Raw genomic sequence first — 26,878 nt, forward strand, 5'->3', positions numbered from 1 at the left:
TTTGAAGACAATTTTGCATTTTGTAGCAAATCATGACGTCTAGGAGTTTTTTCAATATTTTATTTGGTTTTCAGCACACCAAAATACATGGAAATTACATAAACAGCTTTTTAGTTGCAGCCCTATTCTAACAGTGTCCGCAGAGGCATCCACTAAAAAGTCTGCCGCCTTAATCCTTGGAATATTCTCCAATAACTGCTCTCTGGAAACTCTATCTTTGATCTGAGCCTCGAGCTGCTTAATCAATAAGATACAGGCTCTGGCTGTACAAGTAGCGGCAATATTGGGCTTAAAGGAGGCCCCCACTGATTCCCATGTACGTCTAAGAAAACGGTCTGCCTTCTTATCCATAATGTCCTTTAACTGGCCTAAATAGTCAAAGGGAAGGGAGGATCTACGGAAAACTTTTGCTATGGGTACATAAATCTTTGGAGCCCAATCCCAAGATTGGCAATCCGACTCCTCAAAGGGATACTGTCACAGGTATTTGGGAGGGGATAACACCAGATAACACACAGAAAAAAAAAAAATAGACCAGAGTCTAGGCCTCAAAGCTAAGGGAGAGGGATGGTGACCTCCTAGGAATCCCTAGACCTCTCCCTGACTCGTTCCAATATGAGTAGACCCTGCAGGTGGAAATACTCATACACCGGAACCTAAGCCCTGGAGACCCTGGAAGGCCCTAGGAGTAGTGGCAGGGAATAAGACTACTGGTTCCTCCCGGGATGAAGGAACCAGCGTCTTCCTCAGGCCTAGACAACAACACATACAAGCGAACAACAAAATGCACTTAGCTTAAAGAAGAATGGAGGAGCAGGAGATCTAAAGGAACAACACACCAGCTCAACCAACTCCAGCAGGAAATATCAACCGCATGGTATGAAGTGTGAGACCAAACTAAATAGGGAAGCAGTAATGACCACAAGCTGCACCTGACAAGAGGTGTGGTCATTACCAAACAAACCCTGAGAATCAAGAGACTGTCAATTAACCTCACGTGCAGTCAGTCTCTCAGATCTTCTAACCTGTCACAGCAGGTACCGTGACTGATACAGTTTATCTGGATTTTTCCATTCATTAGATATTAAAGTAGATACATTTTTATGAATGAAAAAAACACAGTTTCTTCTTTCCTTCTAGCCCTTCAAACATTACATCCTGAATAGAAAGGACTTATTTTTGGTCCTCGATGTTCAAAGTAGCTCTAACCGCTTTTAATAGGTGATCCGTATCCTGAATAGGAAAAAAGGGTTTACCAGCCCTGTCCCCCTCAGAAGACGAATCCGAGCCCAGTTCCCCACTTTCTAACAAAAACACATCATCTTCTGAGCTAGAGATATCGGAGTAAACTGATAGAGATTTATCTTAGGACTTATGAGGAACTTTCTTAGATTTAAGTGCGTTTCCCACTTCCTCTCTAATTAACTTCTTCATGCATTTCATCAAGGAAGGCGACTCTTATGCAATTGTAGACTCGATACAAGGGCGACAAAGTAGCTTCGTATGGGTAGGAGCCAACTTTGCTTTACACATTCCAAATTCTTTATATTTTGTTTTAGGGTAATTTCACACTAGCGTTATTCTTTTCCGGCATTAACTTCCGTCCTAGGGGCTCAATACCGGAAAAGAACTGATCAGTTTTATCCTAATGCATTCTGAATAGAGAGCAATCTGTTCAGTGTACATCAGGATGTCTTCAGTTCAGTCTTTTTGCCATTTCAGGATGGAGAAAATACCACAGCATGCTACGGTTTTATCTCCGTCCAAAGAGACTGAACACTTGCCGGAATGCCGGATCCGGCATTCATTTACATTGTAGTGTATTAGTGCTGGATCCAGCATTAAGTGTACCAGCGCAGACTGAAAAAAATGCAAAAAATTTTTATACCGGATGACACCGGAGAGACGGATCCGGCATTTCAATGCATTTGTCAGACGGATCCGCATCCGGATCCGTCTGACAAATGCAATCAGTTTGCATGTTTTGCCGGATCCGGCAGGCAGTTCTGGCGACGGAACTGCCTGCTGGAATCTTCTGCCACAAGTGTGAAAGTAGCCTTAGAGGATGCCTTTTTAGGTTTATCCTGAAAAACAAAACTGCCATAAAACCAGTATTTAATAGAACAGAACATATCACCGTAGATACCCTCCATCCATACCACAGGCGCCGGGGTAGACTGTTCCTTCTGGTCATCAGTACTCTCCATGACCTTTAAACAGCCTGGATCCAGACCTTTCCCAACAATGATCCTCGGCTTCTAGCTGGGCACTAGAATTTAAATCGGTTTTTCCCGCAGTTCCTGGATACAGGGACGAAATCTTGCAGGATCTTATGATGTCACACGCTATCCCGGCGTTTCGCAAGCACGCAACTCACCAGGCCGGTCCTCCTTTATTATAATGTGGCTCCGGCCCCTTCCCAGCCTCTACCGCATGGGTACCTGTCCCGACTGCTCACCGGTTAGTAAGGGAACACAGCCAATTCCTATACTTAGTAAAGCGCTTCCCGCTAGTAACGCCGTGCCGCTCCTAATCCCAGCCTTGCGTCTTCCGGGTGTGTGGACACCCCCCAGCTGAAATAAAAATCTCCTTAGTTGCACAGGGAGAAACTACTCCCCTCTATGTCTGACACACCTGTAGGATCTACTTCCTAGGACAGGAAACCAGAGGCGCCTCCCTCGCGGGGCTGTCATGGACGATTGGGAAAAAAAAGATCCACATTTATAAATGTATTTGCACCTTTTTCTGGAGCATTTTACACAAAAATTGTGGGCAATCTACAGTGGGACACATTTACACCAGAAACTAGAGCCATTTGTGCCATACAGATCAGTCAGTAATACTGGGTGCAGCTTGCTGCCTGGCCAGGATTTACATACATTTTGCGACATCTCTAGTAACAGTAAAATGAAATATCCCTAGACATAACTAAAAATGCAACAAATTTATCATCGTTACGCGACAATTTGATAAATTTGCCACGAATAACGGCAATATCACCCCCAGCAAAACTACATTCAAAAACACTGTACATGATCATTTCCCCCCCACTGCCTCAGGATCAATTTACACCATCGTTTTCTGAAAATCCCAACACGGCATTGCTTGCAAACTGTAAAAAAAATTATAATATTACAGTACTTAGATAATGAGCCCTATTGGGAACAGCCCAATGCTAATGTCTGGTCGCCACACAGCGCTGCGCCAAATTTAGAGTAGGTTTCCATTCAAAGAGGCAACCTTGTTGTGGCGAGTGGGCCTATGCTTTTTTATCAAATTGTATACTAATGCCTCATGTACAGCATGCAGCATGCAGCATAGGGGTAGGTATACGACAAATTGCGCTGAGAAGCGATGTTAATGATGCTGAGTGCCGTTATTAGATAAAAGCATAATATTGAGGATGTGCGATCCAGTTTCACTCTTATATTTTACAATGTCTGCGCTGCGGAATATGTCAGCGCTATGTAAGTGTGTAAAATAAATAAAAATAAATTATAAAGAGGAGAGCAAATATCAACATAAGAGGCATTCAAGTAATCAAGTGCGCTGATAAACTGAAATCCAAATGTAGCATCACTTTGCTTCCCCGGTTTATTTGGAGGCATGGTGCTTATCACTCTCTCAGCAGTAACATATTAAACTCTGTTTCATGCACACAATCTGATTCTCTCTCAGACTGAAGGTAAAGCTGTAAACATGGTGAGAAAGCACTAGATGTGCACTGCCCCCTGGTGTCATGCTTTCTTCACTGCATGCTGTTCTGCCGTCTTCTCCGGGATTCTTAGGCGACTGTCAGACGTTCTTATTCTGAAGACCAATTCCTTGACATTCTATGATAAAGTTGTCTGTGCCTGGCTCTTCACATTTCGTCACTGTAAATTTGGCCTGTTGGAAGTGAACAGGAATTCTAGTGATTCTTAACCATGGGACACTTCTGTGTAGTGCAGTGCCAAAAATGCAGGACAAACACTAAGAAAACACACATATTTCCCTAAAAATGGTATGTGGGAAACCACCCTGAATATAGCACTTAAAGGGGTTATCCCATCTTAGACAATCGGGCATATCGCTGGGACCCGCACCTACAAGGAGAACGGAGCAGAGAAAGTGGAGGAGGGCGCACTTCGTTCATTTCTATGGAGCCGCCAAAAATAGCCGAGCACTGGCTCGGCTATTTCCTTCGGCCCCATAGAAATGAATGGGAGCGTTGGCCGCGCATGCGCGGTGCGCTCCCATTCACTTCAATGGGAGAGGCGGGAAGCTGTGCCTGGTGGTGGACGGACCCTGGGAAACCCGGGGTCCTCCAGCCACAACTCTCCCCGGCTCCGTTCTCGTTGTAGGTGCGGGTCCCAGAGGTGGGACCCGCACCTATCAGACAATGGGGGCATATCCTAGCAATATGCCCCAATTGTCTAAGATGGGATAACCCCTTTAAACAAATCTTTTGTCTGCGGCAGGTCTGCTGAATAATTCGTACCTTGGTAAGCAGTTCTACAAAGTGGATGGCTGTCTGTGTATGCAAGGTCAGGGGTCCCGTCTTGATCCGTGAGACCCCATCTGCCAGGGCCATAAAAATGATCAACTGGAAATTAAAAATATAAAAAAAAAATGGAGTTCAGCTTTTATTTTCAGGCTGTACTGGAAAATGATATAAAACACAGGCAATACAAGAGATAACTTGAAATCCAACACGCTCAACCCCCCCCCCCCCCATATCTACTGACAGCAGAAACTCACATTTAAAGGGGTTGTCCGGGTTCAGGGCTGAACCTGGACAAACTAACATTTTTAGCCATTTTATGCTCCAATGCTTTCCCTTGCCCTGCGCAGTATAGCGTTTTTTTTTTGTGTTTGTAATAACGCGGAGGCTTCCGCCCAGCAATGTTCACAGTGACGTCACTGGCTTTGATGGGCAGGCTTTAGCGCTGCCTCCGCCTAGCAATCCCTATGGAGAGCCCAGCAAGTCACTGGAACTCCATAAAATGCCTTTTCCCTGCACGATTCAGAACAGGGCAAAGGAGACCATGAGAGCATGAAGTCCTCCGATGCTCATATCAGGGGGGCTGCCGGGGTGGAATTGAGGGTAACGTGTATGGCCAGATGTGTATGCAACTAGAATCGGTTTAAAAAGTGGCACAATTTTGCGCAACTATTTCTTATACAACCTTTTCCAACTTGCTCAAAAAGGGAGGGGGTTTGCGGTAAATGGGGTGTGTCATAAGAGGTGAGCACTTCAGAAAAGTCAATGACTCTTTAAAACTGATTTTTTTATTTGTGTAAATTGGGTTCGATAAGAGAGTGGACAGCACTCAATGGGGGAGATTTATCAAAACTGGAGTAAAGTAGAACTGGCTTAGTCGCCCATAGCAACCAATCAGATTCCAACTTTCATTTTCCAAAGGAGTTCTGAAAAATGTAAGGTGGAATCTGATTGGTTGCTATGGGCGACTAAGCTACTTTTCCTTATACCAGCTTTGATCTCATCCAATATATCTAGAATCCTAAAACATCCACTGGCAGTGGCCTTGTCTACAATCTGTTTTGAGGTATTCTGCGGCTGCTTTCACATAGTCAGGCCTCATTCATGGACATGTACTATCTGCATTTTCTGCAGTCAGCACACGTATCCATTGTTTATAATGCGTTTGCTCACACAGCAGTTTTTTTTCCACTGACCGGGGATCAGTGAGAAAAAAATAAAAAATAAATAAATCAGATACACACATTACTTTGGTCTATGATCCGTTTTTCACTGACCAGTGGTAGGAGATGCTCTAGAAATTAATTTTCAGCTGAGCAGTGTCCATGGGATATGCAGGACACACAGAGGGCAAAAAAGGGACACACGGAAATACGGATCTTCACGGATGAAACAGACAGATTTTTCCACGGACGTCAAACGGACAAGGAAATGTGAACAAGGTCTCAGTGTTTGGTCAGAGATTTCCATCAGTGATTGCGAGCCAAAACCAGGAGTGATTCCTACACAGAGAATGTAAAGATTTGCACTGCTCTGAGTGTTTGATCCGCACCTGTTTTTGGCTCGCCATCACGGATCATTGATCAAACACTGACTGTGTAATAACTGCCTTATACTTTTCTATACAATGCTTTTGTTGTGTACCTGGTCCTGTAAATATTCATCGACGCAGCCTCCATGACGAAGGTTTCGGAGAAGGATTTCTGCAGCTTCTGCACCAACACGATCTGAGGGTACCCCTATGGAAAAGTAAGAAAAGTTATCAAGACCTTTGGAGGAAACCATTTTATTAATTTAAATGGATTTTTTTTCTTCTGCTAAAACTAACACTAGAATTTCCCACGCAAGGAAATGTAGACGATCACTGAAAACTACTGCAGATATCCAATATTACTGACCAGTCCTCCATACGAAGAATGGGACTAAGTTCCAATCACACCACAGAATAACAGAATTACCTTTTCGTCCTAGAGATGAACCTGCAAATAAACAGCCTGTCGATGTCTCAGCAACAATTCTATGAAACAAGGAAGAAAGGGAAGCAAATGAGCGTTTAACAAGCTTTGCCTCTATTGCCACCAGAATCAAGATAAGACAAGATAAGATGCCTTTATTGTCACTGTACAATACAATGTAATACAATGTACAATACAATGAAATGTTGTTTGGAGCAATCCTAGATGCCATGGACAGAGGAACAAGAACTGACATTTAAACTAAAGCATTACACTAGAAAAAAATAAAAACATTGCACTAGAAGGCATTACTATTCACAGTTCACAGCATATATATATATAGTAAGTGCTTGTGAGTATATATACACTGATTCAGACACCACTGCAGACAAAAGATCATCATGGGGTCATGAATGCAGAAGTCACTTTCAGTCTGTGGTAGTTTCTATCCTAGGAAGGGGCAATAATCTCAGAGCATTTAGGAGACTGATTGCTTTGGGGTAAAAGCTGTTCTTCAGCCTAGTGGTGCGGGCATGTAGGGCTCTAGGACGCCTACCAGAGGGTAGAGGAGTGAAAACGCTGTGGCCGGGGTGAGTTGGATCCCCGCAGATAATTTTTGCCCTGTTGCTGCAGCGAGCAGTGAAGATGTCATCCAGTGATGGTAACTGAGTACCAGTGATTCTGCCAGCCATTCCGATGATGCACTTGAGGGTCTTCTTGTCCTCAGACGAGCAGCCGGAGTACCACACTGTAATGCAGTATGTGATAACAGATTCTATGGTGCACCTGTAAAAAGTGACAAGCAGCTGTTTTGGGAGTTGTGCTTTCTTCAGACTCCTCAGAAAATAAAGCCTCTGAAGGTCTTTTTTGGTAATTTCTGTTGTGTTTTTATCCATGACAGGTCCTGACTAATATGAACTCCCAAGAATCTGAAACTTTGAACTATCTCCACGTTTCCACCATTAATGCTAATGGGATGGTGTCCATTTAGTTTCTTCTTCCTAAAATCCAGAATCAGCTCCTTTGTTTTCTTGGTATTGAGTATGAGGTTGTTGTTCTTACTCCATCTCTCTAGGTTCTCAACCTCTTTCCTATAGGCTGTTTCATCATTGTTGGAGATTAGGCCTATCACGGTCGTGTCATCTGCAAATTTTATAACGGTATTGTGAATAGGTTTACAGTCATTTGTGAAGAGGGAGTAAAGGAGAGGGCTCAACACACAGCCTTGCGGTAACCCAGTGTTTAGTGTTAAGGATGAAGAGAAGTGCTTGCCCATGCGTACGATTTGTGGTCTTTTTGTAAGAAAATCCAGTATCTAGTTGCACAGGTGTGAGCTGAGACCCAAGTTGTTCAGTTTCGTTGCCAACTTGTTGGGAGGGATGGTGTTAAAGGCTGAGCTGTAATCAATGAACAGCATCCGCACATAGCGGTCTCTCTGCTCCAGTGTGACAGCGCAGTGTGAGACAGCATCCTCAGTTGACCTATGTGCTCTGTAAACAAACTGGTTTTGGTCCATGGAGGTGCAGATCTTGCTCTTCATGTGCCCGAGGACAAGTTGTTCAAAGCACTTCATAGCAATAGGAGCGAGAGCCACCGGGCGATAATCACTTAAGAACTTCACCCTGGCCTGTTTTGGAATAGGGACAATTGTGGAGGACTTCAGTCAAGTGGGGACAATGGCCTGCTCTAGTGAGCTGTTAAACATACTGGTAAACACTGTTTTCAGCTGTTTAGCAGTTTTTTAGGACTTTTCCAGGAACTTCATCAGGGCCAGCTGCTTTGTGGGGATTAATGTGGTTTAAGGCCCATTCTACCTCATGTGCTCTCAGCATCAGGGAACATGATGGAGCCTCTTGCTGGGCTAATCTGATGATGGGCAGCTCATTGTCTTTGTCAAATCGTGCAAAAAAAATTATTAAGTCATCAGGAGAGAAAGAATTTCCAGTGTTGATAGAACAGGTGTTGCTCTTATAATTCGCAATGGACTTGATACCCTGCCACATGCGTCGGGAATCAGAGCTTGTAAAATGATGGTGTATTTTTGCTTTCTAGCAGTGCTTCGCCTCCTTAATGCCCCTCCTCGGATTGGACCTGGTTGTTTTGTACTCCTCTGGGTCTCCCTTTCGGAAAGCAATGTCACATCCCTCCAAAAGGTTTTGGACATTTCGAGAGAAGACATCAAGAGGAACAATTGAGGTCAGTCTGTATCTGATACTACTATAGATTACATTTCTCATGATCAACTTGAATTTGAATCTGCAGACATCATATCCAAAAATGTTCTCTGGATAAAAAGGTCCACCGTAGCCCTAGGCCACACTAGCCCAAGGGGCACTCACATGGTCCTTATGCTATACAGTCAATGGCTGCAGGCAGAGCAAGTACTTTCTCATATTACTATAGTATGCTGGTTAATGGGCTGTTTGCGGACTGTAAAAAATAAAACAAAAAAACACTTACATGATCCCACTGCCATTTCCTACCGCTTTGTCTCCAGGTTCTTGAACACCTTGGATATTCACATAAAGATCCCTGAGCTCCCGTCGTATGCAGCGTACTGCAGCTGAAATCATATCCTTCACCATCTGAGGAAATTAAAATATAACGTTTTTGCAAATATTCCAATGAGTAAAACCATTACAGCAAATACAAGTTCTCAGAGTGATGAGCTTAGCCCCTTAAAGAGGACCTTTCACTCCTATACAAACTGAAAACTAACTATACCTGTGGGCAGAGCGGCGCCCAGGGGTCCCCCTGCACTTACTAGTATGCCTGGGCTCCGTCTGTTGTACTGGACTGATTTTTTGTAGGAGGCGTGTCCCTTGCTGCAGCGCTGACCAATCGCAGCGCACAGCTCATAGCCTGGCATTACACACCAATACGCCACAAATGTTGACATGGGAAAACCCCTTTAAATACTGATGACCTATCCTTAAGATAGGTCATTATTATCTGATCGGTGGGGGTCCATCTCCTGCTGCCCCTGCCAATCAGGTACTAGAAGGTAGAACACTGCAGTCTCTTCTTCTGCCTGTTTCGTCACATCTATCATTCATACGGCCTTTGTGCATCTCAGTCCAATTGAAGTGAAAAGGACGCAGCTGCAATACCAGTCACAGCCACTATATAATGTACAGCATCGTGCTTGGTACAGAATGAGGAGGCCACAGAGCTCATCTGGAGGCTGCAGCCTCTTCCAACACCTGACTGGTGAGGATGCTGGAAGTCAGACTCCCACCAATCAGATACTGATGATCTAGCCTGTATAATGCAAGTCCTGAACAACCCCTTTATAGCCAGGCAGTAGAAATTATGGGCCATTCAGCTTCATGCCACAACAAAAATTAAGCAACCCAGATTTCACATCCATGGTACCCCGCTTGAAGTAGAATTTGCATTTAAAACATGCAAAGACAAGTGACCATTGGCAGATCACGTGTGTGGCACCATGTGCTTACCTACCTTGTATGGAAGGACACCAGCCACGAATGCTCGTCCATAGATCTTTGTGATCGATCCTCGATCTGTCAAGTTAATTGGCTTCAAGAATTTGACAGGGGAAACCCTGACTAAGATTTCTCCTCCACCACGAGGGTAGTAACCCCTAGGCGAATAAAAAAATATATATATAAAAATGCGTTGAAAAGGATGAGCACAAGAAATGTGAGAAATGGATTTTGGACACGTTAAAGGGGTTGTATCATCTCATATACAGGTGAAACTCGAAAAATTAGAATCTTGTGCAAAGTTCATTTATTTCAGTAATCCAACTTAAAGGGACACTGACAGGCAAATTCAGCATATTGTGTTATATATCTGACATTACAGGTCTTATACAGTCTATTAAAAGCATGTAAGTATCCCCCCTGTCCACCTTCTAAATACCGAAATATAAAGTTTTATAACTTGCCTGTCTCCTCACCAATCTGCCCAAGGGGCGGCGTTTTATCTGAAAATGCGCCTAGCCAGCTGCTCCCAACTGCCGTTCTGTAGCCCCGCCCAGCTCATCAATATTCACTTAGCTGGGCGGGGCTACAACTCTCCGCACTATCATTAACCCCTTTGGAGATGTGAGTGAGCAGCGCTCTGAAGCGCTGCTTTGAACAGTGCCTGGGGCATGCGCATGAGGCAGAGGCTGCAGCTGCCTCTGGGAACGCAGGCAGGGTGTGTACAGCAGGCGCGATCTAACCACGGCGGGGCGCAGGCGCAGAGGATTAGACGGACGCTGCCAAGAGGATTCTATCAACCATACGCAGGATCAGGACTGGGGAGAGTTGTAGCCCCGCCCAGCGAAGTGAATATTGATGAGCTGGGCGGGGCTACAGAACGGCAGTTGGGAGCGGCTGGCTGGGCGCATTTTCAGATGAAACGCCGCCCCTTGGGCAGATTGGTGAGGAGACAGGCAAGTTATAAAACTTTATATTTCGGTATTTAGAAGGTGGACAGGGGGGATACTTACATGCTTTTAATAGACTGTATAAGACCTGTAATGTCAGATATATAACACAATATGCTGAATTTTGCCTGTCAGTGTCCCTTTAAAAGGGGAAACATGCAAAGTGAGATAGTTCAAGCCTCTATTTGGTATAATTTGGATGATTAAGGCTTACAGCTAATGAACCCCCAAAGTCCCAATTTTGAGGTAACCTTTGCTCAGGGGATATGGATTATTTAGCTGACTAGACTGTGACGCTTTGAGCCTAGAATATTGAACCTTTTCACAATATTCTAATTTTAAGCTGCATTAATGAAATTCCTTTTAATGTGTATTACTGAAATAAATGGACTTTTGCACGATATTCTAATTTTTCGAGTTTCACCTGTATTGGTGACATATCGCTAGGATATCCAACCAATGTCAGATAGGAGCTGGTCCCAGAGTGATGCACTTAGCATAACATACTGCATCCGTTTTAAGCAGATTTTTTCTTTAAAGGAAACTTTCAGCTAAGAAAGGTCTGCCATAGTCACAGGTTCACCTCTCCAGAGAGGAGACAAGGTGGACGTACAAGTTCTATCTATTTTAGATATTTCAATGCAGATGGTGGTGTGCATGCTCGGCCACCTCGTCTTAGGATTGTCAACGAGGGAATAGGGGACCTCCATTCTCCTGGACAGTGGGAGACCCAGAAAAGGCATCAGACAGACATTCACAGTACCTATGGATATAAATACCCTATTAAGTTTTACTGTGGCTCTTGGGAGTGGTATCATCTGATAATGTGGCCCCTCTGGACCAGAAGAGGTTGTGCACTAATTAAAAGGGGTTTCTACTGATGGCCATACCCTCTGGATAGGTCTTGGTAAGCTGAAGAAGGCAAGGGAACTCACAGGAGTGATGGTGCATTCTCAAACAGCTGATCAGAGGAGGTCCTGGGTACTAGACCCCCACAAATCCGATACCGTTTAGGGTGCCTTCACATGACCGCATATATTTTGCAGTCTGCAAAAAGCAGATCAGCAAAAAAATACAGATGACGTCCATGTTGCATCCGTTTTTGTGTAAACCCATTATAACAAATGCCTATTCTTGTCCACAAAACGGGCAAGAATAAGACAGGTTCTATCTTTTTTGCAGGGCTGCAGAACGGACATACAGATGCGGATAGCACACCGTGTGCTGTCTACATTTTTTGCAGCCCTACTGAAATTAATGGGTCCGCATCCATTCCGCAAAAAATGTGGATCGGAAGTGGAGCAAAAATACAGTCGTGTGAATGGGGCCTTAGAGTCAGAAAACCCCTTTAATAAATATCAGTTATTGTTCAAATCTGTCTTACTCATCTCTTCTCACCTTCTCCTGATGTCACAATCTAATTTAAAGGAGAAATGTTCAGCAATCGGCTTGAAAACCTGAAGCAGAAAAAAAACAAGTAAAACATCAATGACTGAAATAAAATCTAGGATAGATTTTCAGATACAGAGGATTTAGCCTCACGTATACAACAGTGTGCCGTACAGTTGTATGTGTCTCTCCTTAATTCCCTGTGTTTTGGCATAGATCATTGCCATTGTAGCCTTACATAAAAGCAGTGATTGGCTGCAGCTGTCAGGTGGACATCATCGCTGCAGGGTGCTGCACACTTTATAGCCACAGCACTGCACCAGTTTTTATGGCATTTCACCCTCCTTGAGGGCTCATGCACACGAGCGTCATGAAACCGGCCGGGTGCACTTAGTTTGCGGATGCGGACCCATTGACTTGAATTTACCCGGTAAATCCTATGTAGTATAGTTTGAAGGTGATGTGACTTTAGTGGATTGCTGTTCAAGGACATCCTTATCATGTAAGAGGGCGCACATCTAAAAAAAGAGGGTGAAGACTCTTTCAGATCTGATCAATTAACCCTTTACCACACAATGCCGTACGTCATTGGCGTTAAGGGGATGTATGGATCGGGAGCACGAGCTGAGCCCGGTCCATATACAGAAGACACCCAGGTACAATGACCGGAATCAGGGATAACACCCTGGTCATTTAACCCCTCAGATGCCACGGTCAATAGCGACCACAACATCTGAGCAGTTAGACCCCTTTCTCTGTCCTGCGATTGGTGCACCTTTGGCAAAATGACAGGGCCCCAATCGGTCAGTATGACAACCTAGGGCCTTTTGAAATGTTCCCAAGCTTTTGATAGTGAGCTGCTTGCAAATCTGGTACGACCTGACAGGCAGCCTGTAAAAATCTAATACATTGCAATACTATTTCATTGCAGTGTATGGTGCAAGCAATCCGATCGCATAGTCAAGTCCCAACGGGGACGAAAATGACAGTAATAAAATAAAAAATGCGGCCAAAAATTTTCAAAGTATTAAATGTAAAAATATTTTTCCTATGTGGTAAATGCCATATCAGAAAAAAAAATGCGCTGTTCCCATTTTCTGATCATCTCCCCCCCCCCACCCACAAAATGTAATAGAACGTGATCAAAAAGTCGTAAGTCCCTCAAAATGGTACCAATAAAAACTAATACCCTAATACAGCTCTGTAGACAAATATAAAAAAGGTTATGGCTGTCAGAATAGGGCAATACAGAAACTTATTTTATCAAATGTTTTATTTTTTTAAGTAGTGAAACTAAATCAAAACTACATAAATTTGGTAACGCTGTAAATTGTATTTACCCACAAAATAAGATTGTCATGTCAATTTTAGCACATATTGAACACCATAATAACAAAAACTTGTTTGAATTTTTTTTTTCCTGTACAAGATAAGGTGAATGAAATGATGCCATTAAGATTACAATTTGTTCAACAAAAAAGCCCTCATATGGCTATATGAATGGAAAATTTAAAAAGTTGTGGCTTTTGGAAAGTGGGGATGAAAAAACAAAAACGCAAAAACAAAAATTGGCCGGGTGCTTAAAGGGGTTGTCCGGCTGTTTTTTTTATTGATGAGCTATCCTCAGGATAGGTCCTCAATATCAGATCGGCGGGGGTCCAACACCTGGCACCCCTGCCAATCAGCTGCATGAGGAGACAGCGTGTGCAGCGCTCACGTGCCATCTCCCTTCCTGTCCGGTACTTTCCCATAGACATACAGCAATGAGCAGAAAGAGAGACGGCAAGTGCGCACCATCTCCTCATGCAGCTGATCGGCGGGGTGCCGGGTGTCGGACCCCCGATGATCTGATATTGATGACCTATCCTGAGGATAGCTCATCAACAGAAAAAGCATGGACAACCTCTTTAAGTGGTTAAATTATTAGTTTACATGCATGAGCAATGCTACAAATTTAGGATGCATACAAACCATTGTGGTATAATCAATCTGCGGGGCCATCTCTGCATTTGTGCCACCTTTAAAGATCAGTTCAGAAGGTGCTTCAGCAAAGAGGACGCAAGGAAGGGAGACCTGAAGTAATAAGCACACACTCCTACAAAGACAAGAGGTGGAAGAAGTTAGTAGTAAAGCAGTTCAAGAGCTTGTCTCATCAGACATTGGTGGTACATTGCTAGAAGAGGCCACCAATGGCTGAGGAACCTGACCCAACCAAAGACGGCTGAGTCTGACCCTTGCCACTTGCTAGAGCAAAGTGGCAGTGCTGCCAGGAAAGCGCTATGCCACTTCATCTCCTGTTGCAGGAAGTGGTCACAACCCCTTAAAAGGGTTCTCCAGGATTTCACTAATAATGACCTCCTCAGGATTGGTGAACATCGCTCGCCATACAGCAGTTTCAGCTCTGCCCATTGTGTAGCGCTACTCCAATTCACTTCAGTGGGAGCCAAGCTGCAGTAACCAGCCCCGTCCACTGTGTGGTGTAGTGCTGGAGGTATGTAATTATGGCTCGCCTATTACAGCTGATAAGCTGTGGAGCAAGGTACCAGACTTGTGCCGATCAGATAGTGGTGGCCTATCCGGATGATAGGCCATCAATAGTAATATTCAACACCTTTCAAATTAAATACTACTAATAGGGAAACATTTTATAATTCTAGATTACCAATTATTTAAATTGTTGGGAGGAAAAAAAAACAGCTTACATACCCGGCAGTCTTTGTATCAGCAGTCAGAGAGCCCCCTTTTATTCTTCCCGGGGTAAAATTTATCTCTGTAGACCCAATTGAAGCATTTTCCAATTGGCCAGCACACAAATCTCGAACAGTTTCCAGCCCTGATAAATGTTGTGGCCTATCAAGAAATGGACAACAGATAAATACGGAAAGAGATGTGCAGGCTGATATCAGTCTCCGGCTATGTCCACAGGGGACATAAAATGCAGTGGAAAATCCGCAAAGAACCCAAGGCAAAATCCACATGGATCTGCATGCAAAATTCAACGTTGAATTCCCCCTTTGCATTGCAAAGAGTGAGATGCATGGTGGAAAGCCGTAGTATAAATGACATGCTGTAGATTTAAAGGCTATGAATAGCGTCGGGGACAATTTTTTTTAACTATTGTATTTACTTATTTTGAGCTAAAAATCATTTTTGCAATTAGTCTTTATTAAAAATTTTCAGCAATTTTTTGTGATACAGGGGTTAAACCTCAGTCTATTTGCAGCCTGTCACTAAGTCTAGTTGGCTCTTGTAGAGCTCTTTTTTTTAACCTCATCAACACTCATTTAAGCAATATTCTTATCAGTCTGATAAAAATGTAGCTATAATGAGTGTTTACGAGGTCAGGAGATCAGAGATAAGAGCTCTGCAAATAGACTGAAATGTAACCCCTGTATCACAGAAACTGCCAAAATGTTTTCATAAAGACAAATTGAAGAAATTATTTTTAGCCCAAAATGAGTAACATTTTTGCCAAATCTTTTTGTTCTTCTGAGAGATAAGCCACCACCAGAAGTGTCTGGCAGCTGCTTTCTCAGCTCTTTCCAAAGAATACACATACACATTAAGCGTTACATGGTATTAGTACATGTGGGCCTTTGTATGACTTACCTGAGGCCGGGTGTGCTTCGTCCTGCTCGTATCTTTAACACTCGGACTCTAATTCCCAGAAGACAGCTCAGAGCAGTGCAGATACGCAGGATCTGACCTCCCTATAACATGATCATCACCAAGAGAAGAAATATAGGTAACCCATTATAAATCTTACTTATTCCATCCTGACAGATCCTAAAGCTATGGATTATTACAGTTACATACAAGTACTCTGTCACTACACTTGTGTCATCTGGAATCAGGGCCTGTGAGAAGATGTTAGCCAGCTGCCAGAAGATCTTGGAAACTTTTAGAGCGGACTGTACAGGTCATTAAATTATTTTTATTTTTTTTAATCACAAAGTTTTTATTGATTATCAAATTATTATCAGTTATCGTTCAAGTAATAATACAAGCGTCAATTACACCATTAAATTTTATTTTTAAACTCCAACATATGTAAGGTTCTGTCCATGCTTTACTGTTTTTTTTTGTCCTCCAAATAGCTCTAATTTACGGGGGTTATCCATCTTTGAGGGTCTTTCAGCTAGACACCCCCATGTCAATGCACCTGCGGAGGGAAGCATACTTACATGACTCAAGGACATGAGGCATGGTGCCTCACCGCTGCAGGCAGACGTTGGCTGCAGCGGCACAAACTGGATGTCAAACTGAATGTTGACTCTTGAGACTAGAGCGCAGCAGCAGGGAACTGAAGGAGCCAGAACTCTGCTGTGGGGAGCTGGTAAGTGTGCTTCCCTCCACAGGTCTGGCAATGTGGTGGTGGGAGTCTGGCCAAAAGTTCCCCAGGGAGCTATTTGGGAAACAAGGTCTAAGGATCTGTCCACACTTTGCAGTTTTTTTCACAACCAGCTCTAATTTAAAAGGGGTTATCCACCTACAGGGCCCCCACCCCTTCAACAGATTTGCAGAGGGAGGCATACTTACCTGCTCTCCACTACAGGATTGCAGTTCCTTTGGTCTACTGCTGCTGCCGTGCCCTGGTCCTGCTTGTCAACATCCAGTTTGACGGAGGTCACATGTACCATTGTAGCCAATGACTGGCTGCAGCGGTGATGTGTCATGTCAAAGGGTCATATGACAGATGGGGGACACAGTGGCAGCAGTGGCACACGTGACGCCCATGAAATACCATGATATACGCTGTACCATCTCAGAGCGATAAACTTACGTGCCATAAACAGCACTTCCCTTAAGAATGTTGACATGTAATGATCCCAACTATCCTCGCTGAATATTCCCAACAGGCAAATCTCAGGAATGCAAGCCACCTGAACCGGTAATAGATCAGATAAGAAATGTGTCACCTCCTTCCAGAATGTGGCTATTGGGCTGCATCTCCACATCATGTGCCAAAAGTCCGCCTCCAGTTCCCCTCATCTTGGACATGCTGTGGATGACGCCCTTCCCATTTTATATAGTCTATTTGGTGTAAGATATGTCTAATGCAGTGGTTCTTAACCTGGGTTCGATCGAACCCCAGGGGTTCGGTGAGTCAGTCTCGCGGGTTCGGCCGCCGGCCCTGGGGGGCCGCTTTGATAGGTGGCTGCCACAAGACAGGAAAATATTTATTTCCTGTTACTCAGACTCCTTTTGCGCCCGCTGCGGCTCATGATCAGAAGAGCCGAGCGAGCGCAATGATTTTGCTTCCGCCAGCCGCCGGATGTGAGCGGCATATGACGACATGACGTCATATCCGGCGGCTGCGCGGCGGCGGATCTAGTGACTGCACAGCATGGTGGCGGCGGCGGCATCCTGTCCCTCCTGCACACAGACACCGGCATCACTGAGCTAAGCTGACCTGTTGTACAGGTAAGAGTAAAGGGACTTGGAGGACCTATTGTGTATTGTATTTAAGGGGTCAGCATTGTATTGGAGGGGGGTTAGCAGTGTATTAGGGGAAGGGGGTTAGCAGTGTATTAGGCAAAGGAGGGATCATCAGTGTATTAGATAGTGGAGAGGGGGGGCAGTAGTATATTAGGCGCAGTGACTTATGGGGCTGACATAGATTTTTTTTCCAGGGCTGCTTTGTATCCCCAGTCCGGCCCTGGAGGTCAAGACACACACCCGACTCGCCCCACTTGTCCATCATTGGCTGCAGGTGATCACGCAACATCGCTTGGCCTATCCCTTCATACTAACTATGTCGAGCAAAAAAAGAAAGTGGTCGGACGAATATGTACAATATGGATTCACATGTATAACGGAACGTGATGGGAGTCAGCGTCCTAACTGTATGATTTGCAATGCCAAGTTGAGCAATTCTAGTCTAGCATCGGCAAAACTAAGAGAACACTTCCTTAAGCTGCATCGAGATGGAAAATACAAGAACACAACGCTCGCTGAATTCAAGGTGAGGAGAGCCAGATTCGATGAATATTCGTGGGATATGGTTTCTGCAGTTTGTTCGGATGGAGCTCCAGCCATGCTGGGAAGAAAGTCTGGTTTTGGTGCGCTAGTGAAAGCCGATGCACCACACATCATTGTTACACATTGTATTCTGCATAGGCATGCATTGGCAACAAAAACCTTGCCTCCAAAACTGGCAGAAGTATTAAAAATTGTAGTGGAATGTGTGAACTATGTGCGAAATAGTGCTCTGAGGCACCGCATCTTCAGGGAGCTGTGTAAAGAAATGGGATCTGAATTTGAGGTACTTCTGGACCATTCCAACGTTCGGTGGTTATCCCGGGGACAGGTGTTGAATCGTGTTTTTGCCGTGCGGGTGGAATTAGCCCTGTTTTTGCAAGAGCACCAACATTGTCATGCAGATTGCTTCAAAGATTCTGAGTTCATTCTCATTTTAGCGTACATGACTGATATCTTTGCAGCTCTAAATCATCTCAATCAACAGATGCAGGGCGGTGGAGTCAACATCATCGAAGCGGAAGAAAACCTGAAGGCTTTTCAAAAAAAGCTACCATTATGGAAACGACGAATAGAGAACGATAACTTCGCAAACTTTCCCCTGCTAGACGACTGTGTAAGTAAGATCGAAGATGTATCTGGAATCTGAGACATTTCTGTACCCACGGAACTGAAGCAAGCAATTGCCACGCACTTAGATGAGCTTGCAACGTCTCTTGATGGATACTTCCCTACAAGAGAGTCATATCCAGCATGGGTGAGACAGCCGCTCACATTTAGTTTTGAGACAACAGATGTCAATGATGAATACCTCGATGAAATCATTGAACTTCAGCAGAGCCAGGTTCAACAGCAACTCTTCAGAACAACAACGCTCTCAACGTTTTGGTGTCAACAAATGGTAACGTACCCTGTTATTGCTAAGAAAGCTCTGGAGTTTTTCATACCGTTTGTTACAACATATCTTTGCGAGCAATCCTTTTCAAGGATGCTGGACATAAAAACGAAGAAAAGGAACAGACTTTGTTGCGAAAATGACACTGAGAGTGGCACTTGCCAAGGTAAAGCCGCGCATTTCTGACCTGGTCTCTGAAAGACAACAGCAGAAGTCACACTGATTTGCAGTAAATATTCATTATTATGTTTTTATTTTTGTGTGAAAATCATGTTTTAATGGTTTTGTTCTTTATGGTTTTGTTCTTTAATGGTTTTATTCACTTTGTGCACCTATGTATAAATATATACCTATGTTTTGAATTTGAAAAAATCATATTTAATTTTTCCAATTAAGAAGGGTTCGGTGAATGGGCATATGAAACTGGTGGGGTTCAGTACCTCCAACAAGGTTAAGAACCACTGGTCTAATGTATAATACAGTTGAATTCTTTTATTATTAATTGCTGGTGATACTTATAAGTGTGATCCCAATAAAATTGTATCAGATTCTTCCGTAAGTGTGGGTATCGATCATTTCCATTTGTCTAATACTGGGAGGGGATCGGCACTGACCTTTGCTTGTACTAAATGTGAGTAAATTACCGATACTAGTCCTCTGGGTCCCTGGGTTTTTACTCCTATGAGGAGGTTCTTAGAGATCGTAGAGTTAATATTCGGGAATGTACTCTGTATAGCCGGTCTGAGCTGTAAGTATGAGAAGAAATGAGTTTGGGGGATGTTGTATTTCTGTGAGATTGCCTCGAACAACATCAGAACTGCCCGATCATACATATCTCCAATTCCCATTCCGCTTGCCACCTGTCCGCCCCCATAACCCCCTGCAGTAGCGATTGGTTGGACCATAGAGGGATGTTCAAGATAACGTCTTTAAAATATGACAGTGTCTTTGCCTCTTTCCATACCCTTTGAGCTAATTTGTGCAGCGGTATTAATGGTTTCTGGAACTTGGGGGAATAACTCCAGAACTGACCAAAGAGCGTAACATCCCAGGTAACACTTTAAGAAGTTTTCCGAAGTGGGTAGTTCCTCTGCTATATACCAGGATTTTAGGAGTCTTAGCTGGTCTGCCAGGTAATATAAATCATAGTCCGGCAGGGCCATACCTCCCTCTGTTTTAGAGTGTCTAAGCTAAGTTTGCCTTGGGATCTACCCCAAATAAAAGCCCTTGACCAGGAGTCGGTTTCTTTGAACACCGATTTGGGTATATGTACCTCTAAATGTTAAAAAGCATAAAGGGCCTTGGGAAGTATAATCATTTTAATTAAGTTGATACGCCCTGCCACCGAAATAGGCAGAGTCTTCCAGCTTTGAAACTTGTTCCTTATATAAATTGTTAGGGGTGAGATATTAAGTGACATGGTCTGAGTATGTCTTTTAGTAATATTTACTCCCAGGTATTTAAAATGTGTCTACCACTTTTAGCCATTCTATATGGGAAGGGCCTGTCTAATCTGCCCTACCCAGAGGCATGTATACTGATTTCTCCCAGTTTATTCTCCACCAAACTCTTCCATCAAAGCCATCGCGAAAAGACGTGTCAGGCGAAGACATATATAGAACCATATCGTCAGCATATAATCCTGTACGGGCCTCTCTCTCTCCCAAGATCACCCCTGTTATGTTGTTACTACTCCTCACCCTGATTGCCAGTGTCTCGACTGCCAAAGCAAACAAAAGTGGTGACAATGGGCAGCCCTGTCTTGTGCCTCTATGAAGGGTTAAGCTGTCAGATAATTCCCCATTTGTCAGCAGTCTGCTTACCGGTCTACTATATAACATGTTGATCCATCTTAGGAACTGTGGGCCGAACCCAAACTCCCGCAAGCAGCCAATCAGATAGGCCCATTTGATGGAACTTAATGCCTTGGCGGCATCTAGCGAGACATTCAGGGAATAGCCCACTTGTCAAACCTGTCTGGTCCTGGTGGATCAGAGATAGGATTACCTGATTAAGACGAGTGGCCAAGTTAGGATGTTGTAGTCCACATTTAACAGGGCAATAGGCCTATAAGAGCTACAATCTAGGGGTTCTTTATCGGGTTTGAGTAAAAGTATTATAGTGGCTTCCATAAATGAATCTGGCAGATGCCCCTTCTCCAAGGCAGAGTGAAGGGTGGCTAGCAGTTGAGATGCCAACACCTCTGCACATTTTATTATTATTATTTATTATTTAAGCGCCATTCATTCCATAGCGTTTGGCATATACTTTTTGGGGGAGCCCATCGGGGCCAGGAGACTTCCCATTATTAAGGTCTGATATGGCCCGTGTTATTTGCTCCAGGGAGATTGGCTGATCTAATTGGGCACTTTGTAGTGTGGTAAGTTTAGGGAAAGTTATACCATCAAGATATATGGCTGTGTTTCAGAAACTGTTATGCTGGATCTATATAGACCTTGGTAGAAATGTGTAAAAGTTCTAATGATGGATTCCTGCGTGCGAAGTTCCTGCCCTGCAGAGTTTCTAATTGCTAAAGTTGCTGAAGAGGGCAAGTCATGTCTAATTAGTTGAGCCAGTAGTTTGGCTGACTGGTTTCCTAACTCAAACGCTGTCTGTTTTATAAAGAAGAGTTTCCTATCTGCTTTATCTACCCGCCTGGAGCCAAGAAATCCAGTTGGATTCAGTCGGGTGTGGGATATATTGCTGCTCCAGAGTGGTACACTGCAATTCAAGCTCCAGCTCCAAGCGTTTGGTATCGTTTTCAATATAGGAGATGCTGGAATGTAGGCACCTGCGGAGGAACGCTTTCAAGGTGTCCCACACTAGAGTCAGGTTAGATTCCTCCCTATGTATTTCCAGAAACTCAGTTAATTGATAAGGAGTCCCATCCGCCGATCCCAGAAGATTCAGCCAGAACGGGTGTATATTCATTCTATACATTACTGAGGGGGGCGCTACGAATCAAAGTGCCCAGTAACGGCGCGTGATCCGTTATTCCCCTAGGAAGATATGTTATGGATCGCAGGTTTAACGTCACTAACCCATTGCCCAATAAGTAGTCAATCTGGGTTAGAGAACTGTGGCTACTACTATGACACTCCCTGTCTCTGGGATGATTGATTCTCCAGAGGTTCGCCCATCTAAATTCCGTCAGGAATCTACTAAGTTGGGAAGGGCCCCCAACACTCCTCCGGTCAGCTGCATCTGAAAATTGGTCCCAAAAAGGGTCTATCATCATATTTAAGTCTCCCATGCAAAGTATCCTAGCATGTGGATACGTAGCTGCAAAAGGTGGCTGCCAGGTGTAAAACCTGCATAGAGCCAGGGGGAGTATTATAAATGCCTAATAACGTGTATTGTACGTTGTCAATAAGAGAGTGAACAAAGACATATCTGCCTCCTGAATCAGTGACTAGGTCTTTTACCTCCCAGCATAGTCGTTTGTGTACCAATAGGGACACCCCTCTAGAAGAAGAGGAGGTGTGATGGGAATGTGCAGCCCATTGAACACAGGGCTTTTTTAGGACCTTAGAAGTGTTGGCTATAAGATGCGTCTCTTTGAGGCACAGTATTTGCAGACTATGATTCCTAATAAAAGCTAGTACCATGGTTTGTAAAGTTAAAATGAAAACTTCAATAAATGCCTTATTATACCAATACTGTCAGAATTTGTCATGACGCTCCGTCCGGAGCATTGTTATTTTGTAAAGTTAAAATGAAAACTTCAATAAAACTTGATTAATCTAAAAGCTAGTACCATGGATCTTTTTTGTGGCGTACCCAATCCCCTGACATTCCATGATAACATTTTTAGTTCAGCCATAGAATCCAGGGTGGAAATGTAGAATCAGGAGTGAAGCCTAATGTAGTGGGTGTAGAAGTGTACAGTAACACAACAGGAAAAACTGTAACTGAGTTAACATAGGTATTTTCAAACTTGAAAATTTACAGAACTTTCTTAACTTTGCATTTTGGCAAATGTGAAAATAAGTTTGGACCAGTGTCTTAATCCAGACTAAAGGCCAGTTGAACCGGGCTGCCTCTGTCTTTGGTGATGATTGACAGAAGCATACAGTAGATACATGCCGTTGTTAAAGCCCTATACCAAGATCAGAATTAATCTATGTATTATCAAGAAGCTGCTTTTGAATGTTTCTAACATATTTCAACTAAGCCAAACCAGACTGATGACGCTGTCAGATGAGCAGTCCCTGGAAGTTGTCAATGCTCTCAGCGTCTTGGAGATCTGCGTTGCAGGGCCAGCCATTCAGAGACTTCTCCAGGTGAGGTAAAGAAGACCGCTCTGTCGCCGTCCACCACCCTGAATCTTGCAGGATAGCCCATGGAGTAAGGGATGTCAGCCTCTCAGTCGTCTCTTGACTTCCATAAAAGTGGCGGGTTGTTTCTGTAGTTCCATGGAGAAACCCGGAAAGATGAAGACTCTAGTATTGTCGAATTTGATTTCTTGCCGTCTTCTAGCTAGGGCCAATATCTTGCCCGTGTCTTTGCAGTTGAGGAATCTTGCCAGCATGGGCCGAGGTGGGTCCCCAGGTGGGGGAGGTTTTGCTGGGACCCTGTGAGTCCTTTCCACAGCATATGCCTGAGAGAGATTTGCATTCGGGAAAAGTTCTTTCATCCATTTTCCTATAAGTTCGTCCGGTGAGCGTCCCTCTGCTCGTTCAGGCAAGCCAATAATTCTGATGTTGTTCCTACGGAGTCTGGCTTCTAGGTCATCTGCTTTCTGCCTCCGCTTTGGCATTAAGATCTGAAATAGACCTAGGGACAGTGGCCGTGGTGTCCTCGATGCGTGATATACGTTCTTCAGCGTGTTGAACTATCTCTTGCAGATCATGCAGGTCTTGGCGCAGTAGTCCCAGATCAATCTTGACCTCATCTAATCTTGTATGCAGTGATGGCTTCTAGGACTTGGGTGGATACTTGTTTAAGAGTGATCTCTTCATTATTTTCCTCAGAGGGTATTATAGGGGCTATTACCTCTGATGCAGTGCTTGCTCTAGTATGAACGTTACGGTGCGGCAAAGGTGACCGCGTACCTTCCCCTGGTTGCCTGGCAAACTCTCACCATTTTTCTGCGTCACTTTGTGTTTTTTGCGGCCCCATAGTTATATCAGGATATCAATCGGTATGCAGTATCTAGAGTTGAGTCCAAGGCTCTGGGACACACAATATGATGTCTCTTATAGCGAGACTGCTGCTAATATGCTAGTATACAGCTCCAGGTGCGTCTTGATCATTCATATATGCCCCAACAGTCTGTATATATGTTAGGACAGTATGCTATTGTAACTCTGGTGGCTTAATCCAGGAGCTTATAGCTGTTGTATGAGGCAGGGAGGTTTAGACAGTGGTGCAGACACAAGCGTCGTCCGCTAGCGGAGCTTCCTCCCTCCTCCTCTCACTGCAGGGGAGCAGCTAAAATGGCCGACTGGCGGGAAACTGCAGGGGCCAGCAAGCGTGTTCGGACTGTTCTCGTCCCACAGGGTATCTCACCCTTCACTACCCGTTTCTCCCCTGTGCTTCTCTAAGTGCTGAGACCCCTACTGATCTCTAGAACGTGGGCAGAGAAGCGCTCGCTTAGCGCACTCTCGCCTCTCAGGATGGGCCTGTACTTTCTATTGGGTCCATCTTGCTTCCTGTCCTGCAGCAAGAAGAGAGAACATACTTAGCGTTCTAGAGATAGGTGGCGGTCTCAGAACTTAGACTCTCACCCATCTAAATGTTTAATATGTCCCTATAACATATTACGTTTTCTGAAAGCACAGTGACCCTTTAATCATTTTTTTTGTCAAAAAATACCAGCTCCAGATATTGCAATGGGAACTATTAAAACACAAAAACAATGCATTTCTTTGCAGTGTTTTTTACACTCTTTGTGCATTTTTTGGGTTAATGATTGTGTTCGTTTTTTTGGTTTTAAATCACAGCCTACTCTGGGTCTGGGGTTTTTTGGTCCATTGGTTTGTGCTGCCCTGCTTAAAAAACTGCCAGCGCTAGTGTGGGTTGCATGTTTTATGGCTTTTCATGTGATATGCACTTTCCTATATAAAAACACAACGCATGCCACAAAATGCCTTTAAAAATGCCAGCTGCTCAAACACCACACTATTTGACCGATTACGGCACAAGGAGGCTACGAATTACGCTGTTGTAAAGTCAGTGTTTTGGGATTATTATTTTTTTTTTGGGTGCCAGGAGTCAGGCCCCCACAGATCTTGATCGCCTGTCCTGAGGATATGGCATCAATATCATGAAACCTGCAAACCCCTTTAAGATGTAAAGGGTCCGGCCTTCCCCACCCAGCTCTTGTGCTGGACATATCTCTTCCTACACGTGTATAGGGGGCGGTATGTGAGTCACAAGGTGGTCAGAAGCATATAGGCCATTTTGTAAATGTAAATTTAAAAAATAATATATTTTGCTTTGGGTTTGACATCTGCACAAAATGGCGAGTCGTTAGTAACAGAAAAACTAAGATGGCGCCCTCACCCCCTCCATAATGCTGCCATCAACATCCACGGGTCCAGCCTCTTCTGCCATCGTCCCGAGTTGTGTCGCTGATGCTCCAAGAGATATCTGCAGATGGAACGGGAAATGTCAGGAGATAACAGCACAGTCCTCAGGGTTTTACCTGCGCGGTCCTCACTGGTCCTGGAATGATGTGACGGCAGAGGTAGGTCTGACATAATGGACGGCCGGAGGACAAAGCGTCAGTTATTCAATCACTGCCGCACCCCAGAAATGGGGCTAAATCGCACCCCCATCATCTGGTGTGACCGACAGCTGTGAAAAACGTTACTATGAAATATATTAATACAAATGGTGCGATTGAATGAAAATGTATGTCACCATAACCTGGCCGTCACAGCATGCTGGGAGTTACAGAGCAGATCATATCCATACACATGCTCGTACAGCCAGATCTGTCAGAGAATGCTGGGAGTTGTAGTAAAAAAAACAGCTGAAAAGCTAAACCTCATAGATGAAATACACTCACGACTCATACATACACAGCCATGTCCCAGCATGCTGGGAGTTGTAGTTACACAAGCGTCACAGGTTGTAGATCTTAAGTATATGAAAACCGCAATACTCCTACACTCATGAGCGTACATACTCATACAACCAAGCCAGAGCATGCTGGGAGTTGTAGATTTACAACAGCCACAGCTTGATGATATACTTACACTAAGGGCTCATACACACCTAAGACAGAGGATGCTGGGAGTTGTAGTTTTAAAAGAGTCAGAGCTTGCAGATCACAGACATATGAACACACACACAGGACTCATACATACACCTACAGCCATACAGTCAGGGCTCATACATACGCCTACAGTTTGGGTTGTCAGGTCATGTTGGGAGTTGTAGTCACAGCTTGCACATCACACATACAGTATATGAAGATACAGTCAGGGCTCAGACACACCCTCCCTAGGGATCCAGCAGCCAGCCTCACCACAGCCGCCAGCCGCTCCTGACACACGCAGGGCCCGCCCCTTCCTGTCAGCCACTTAACCCTGTCATCACCGGAGGGGTGCCGAACCCCCGCTGTATTATATCAGCTCACAAATATCGACACTAAATCCGAGCTTCATCAGCTAAAAAGTGCACAGGAATGATAGCATTAACGCTGAGGTGACCGGAGAGGACGCGTTTAACCTCTCAGTAGAATTAATACCAAACACGGACCGCCGTGTCTGACTGCACGAAAGACAAACTGCGGCGCCTTCACTATTTAATAATACACGCTTATTAGAGTG

General features: G+C 44.2%; 1 protein-coding gene across 7 annotated transcripts; it reads right to left on the reverse strand.

Annotated features, from left to right (window-relative positions):
• Positions 1 to 1,959: 1,959 nt before the first annotated feature.
• Positions 1,960 to 26,614, reverse strand: RTCA (RNA 3'-terminal phosphate cyclase). Of its 7 annotated transcripts, none has more exons than XM_044302103.1 (12): positions 26,575 to 26,614; positions 25,605 to 25,691; positions 15,833 to 15,933; positions 14,930 to 15,073; positions 14,195 to 14,318; positions 12,233 to 12,291; positions 9,901 to 10,042; positions 8,899 to 9,023; positions 6,442 to 6,500; positions 6,128 to 6,222; positions 4,481 to 4,585; positions 1,960 to 3,888 (listed from the first exon to the last, which is right to left on the reverse strand). In XM_044302103.1, the coding sequence occupies exons 2-12, from the start codon at positions 25,653 to 25,655 to the stop codon at positions 3,796 to 3,798; spliced, it is 1,098 nt and encodes a 365-aa protein (XP_044158038.1). In that variant the 5' UTR covers positions 25,656 to 25,691; positions 26,575 to 26,614; the 3' UTR covers positions 1,960 to 3,795. The 7 variants fall into 7 exon arrangements, with proteins under 7 accessions (XP_044158038.1, XP_044158037.1, XP_044158044.1 ...); XM_044302102.1 differs by having other exon boundaries at positions 26,511 to 26,606; XM_044302109.1 differs by lacking the exon at positions 26,575 to 26,614 and adding an exon at positions 26,545 to 26,574.
• Positions 26,615 to 26,878: the final 264 nt, after the last annotated feature.

Source organism: Bufo gargarizans, chromosome 7 (genome assembly GCF_014858855.1).
Source record: "Bufo gargarizans isolate SCDJY-AF-19 chromosome 7, ASM1485885v1, whole genome shotgun sequence".
NCBI lineage: Eukaryota > Metazoa > Chordata > Amphibia > Anura > Bufonidae > Bufo > Bufo gargarizans.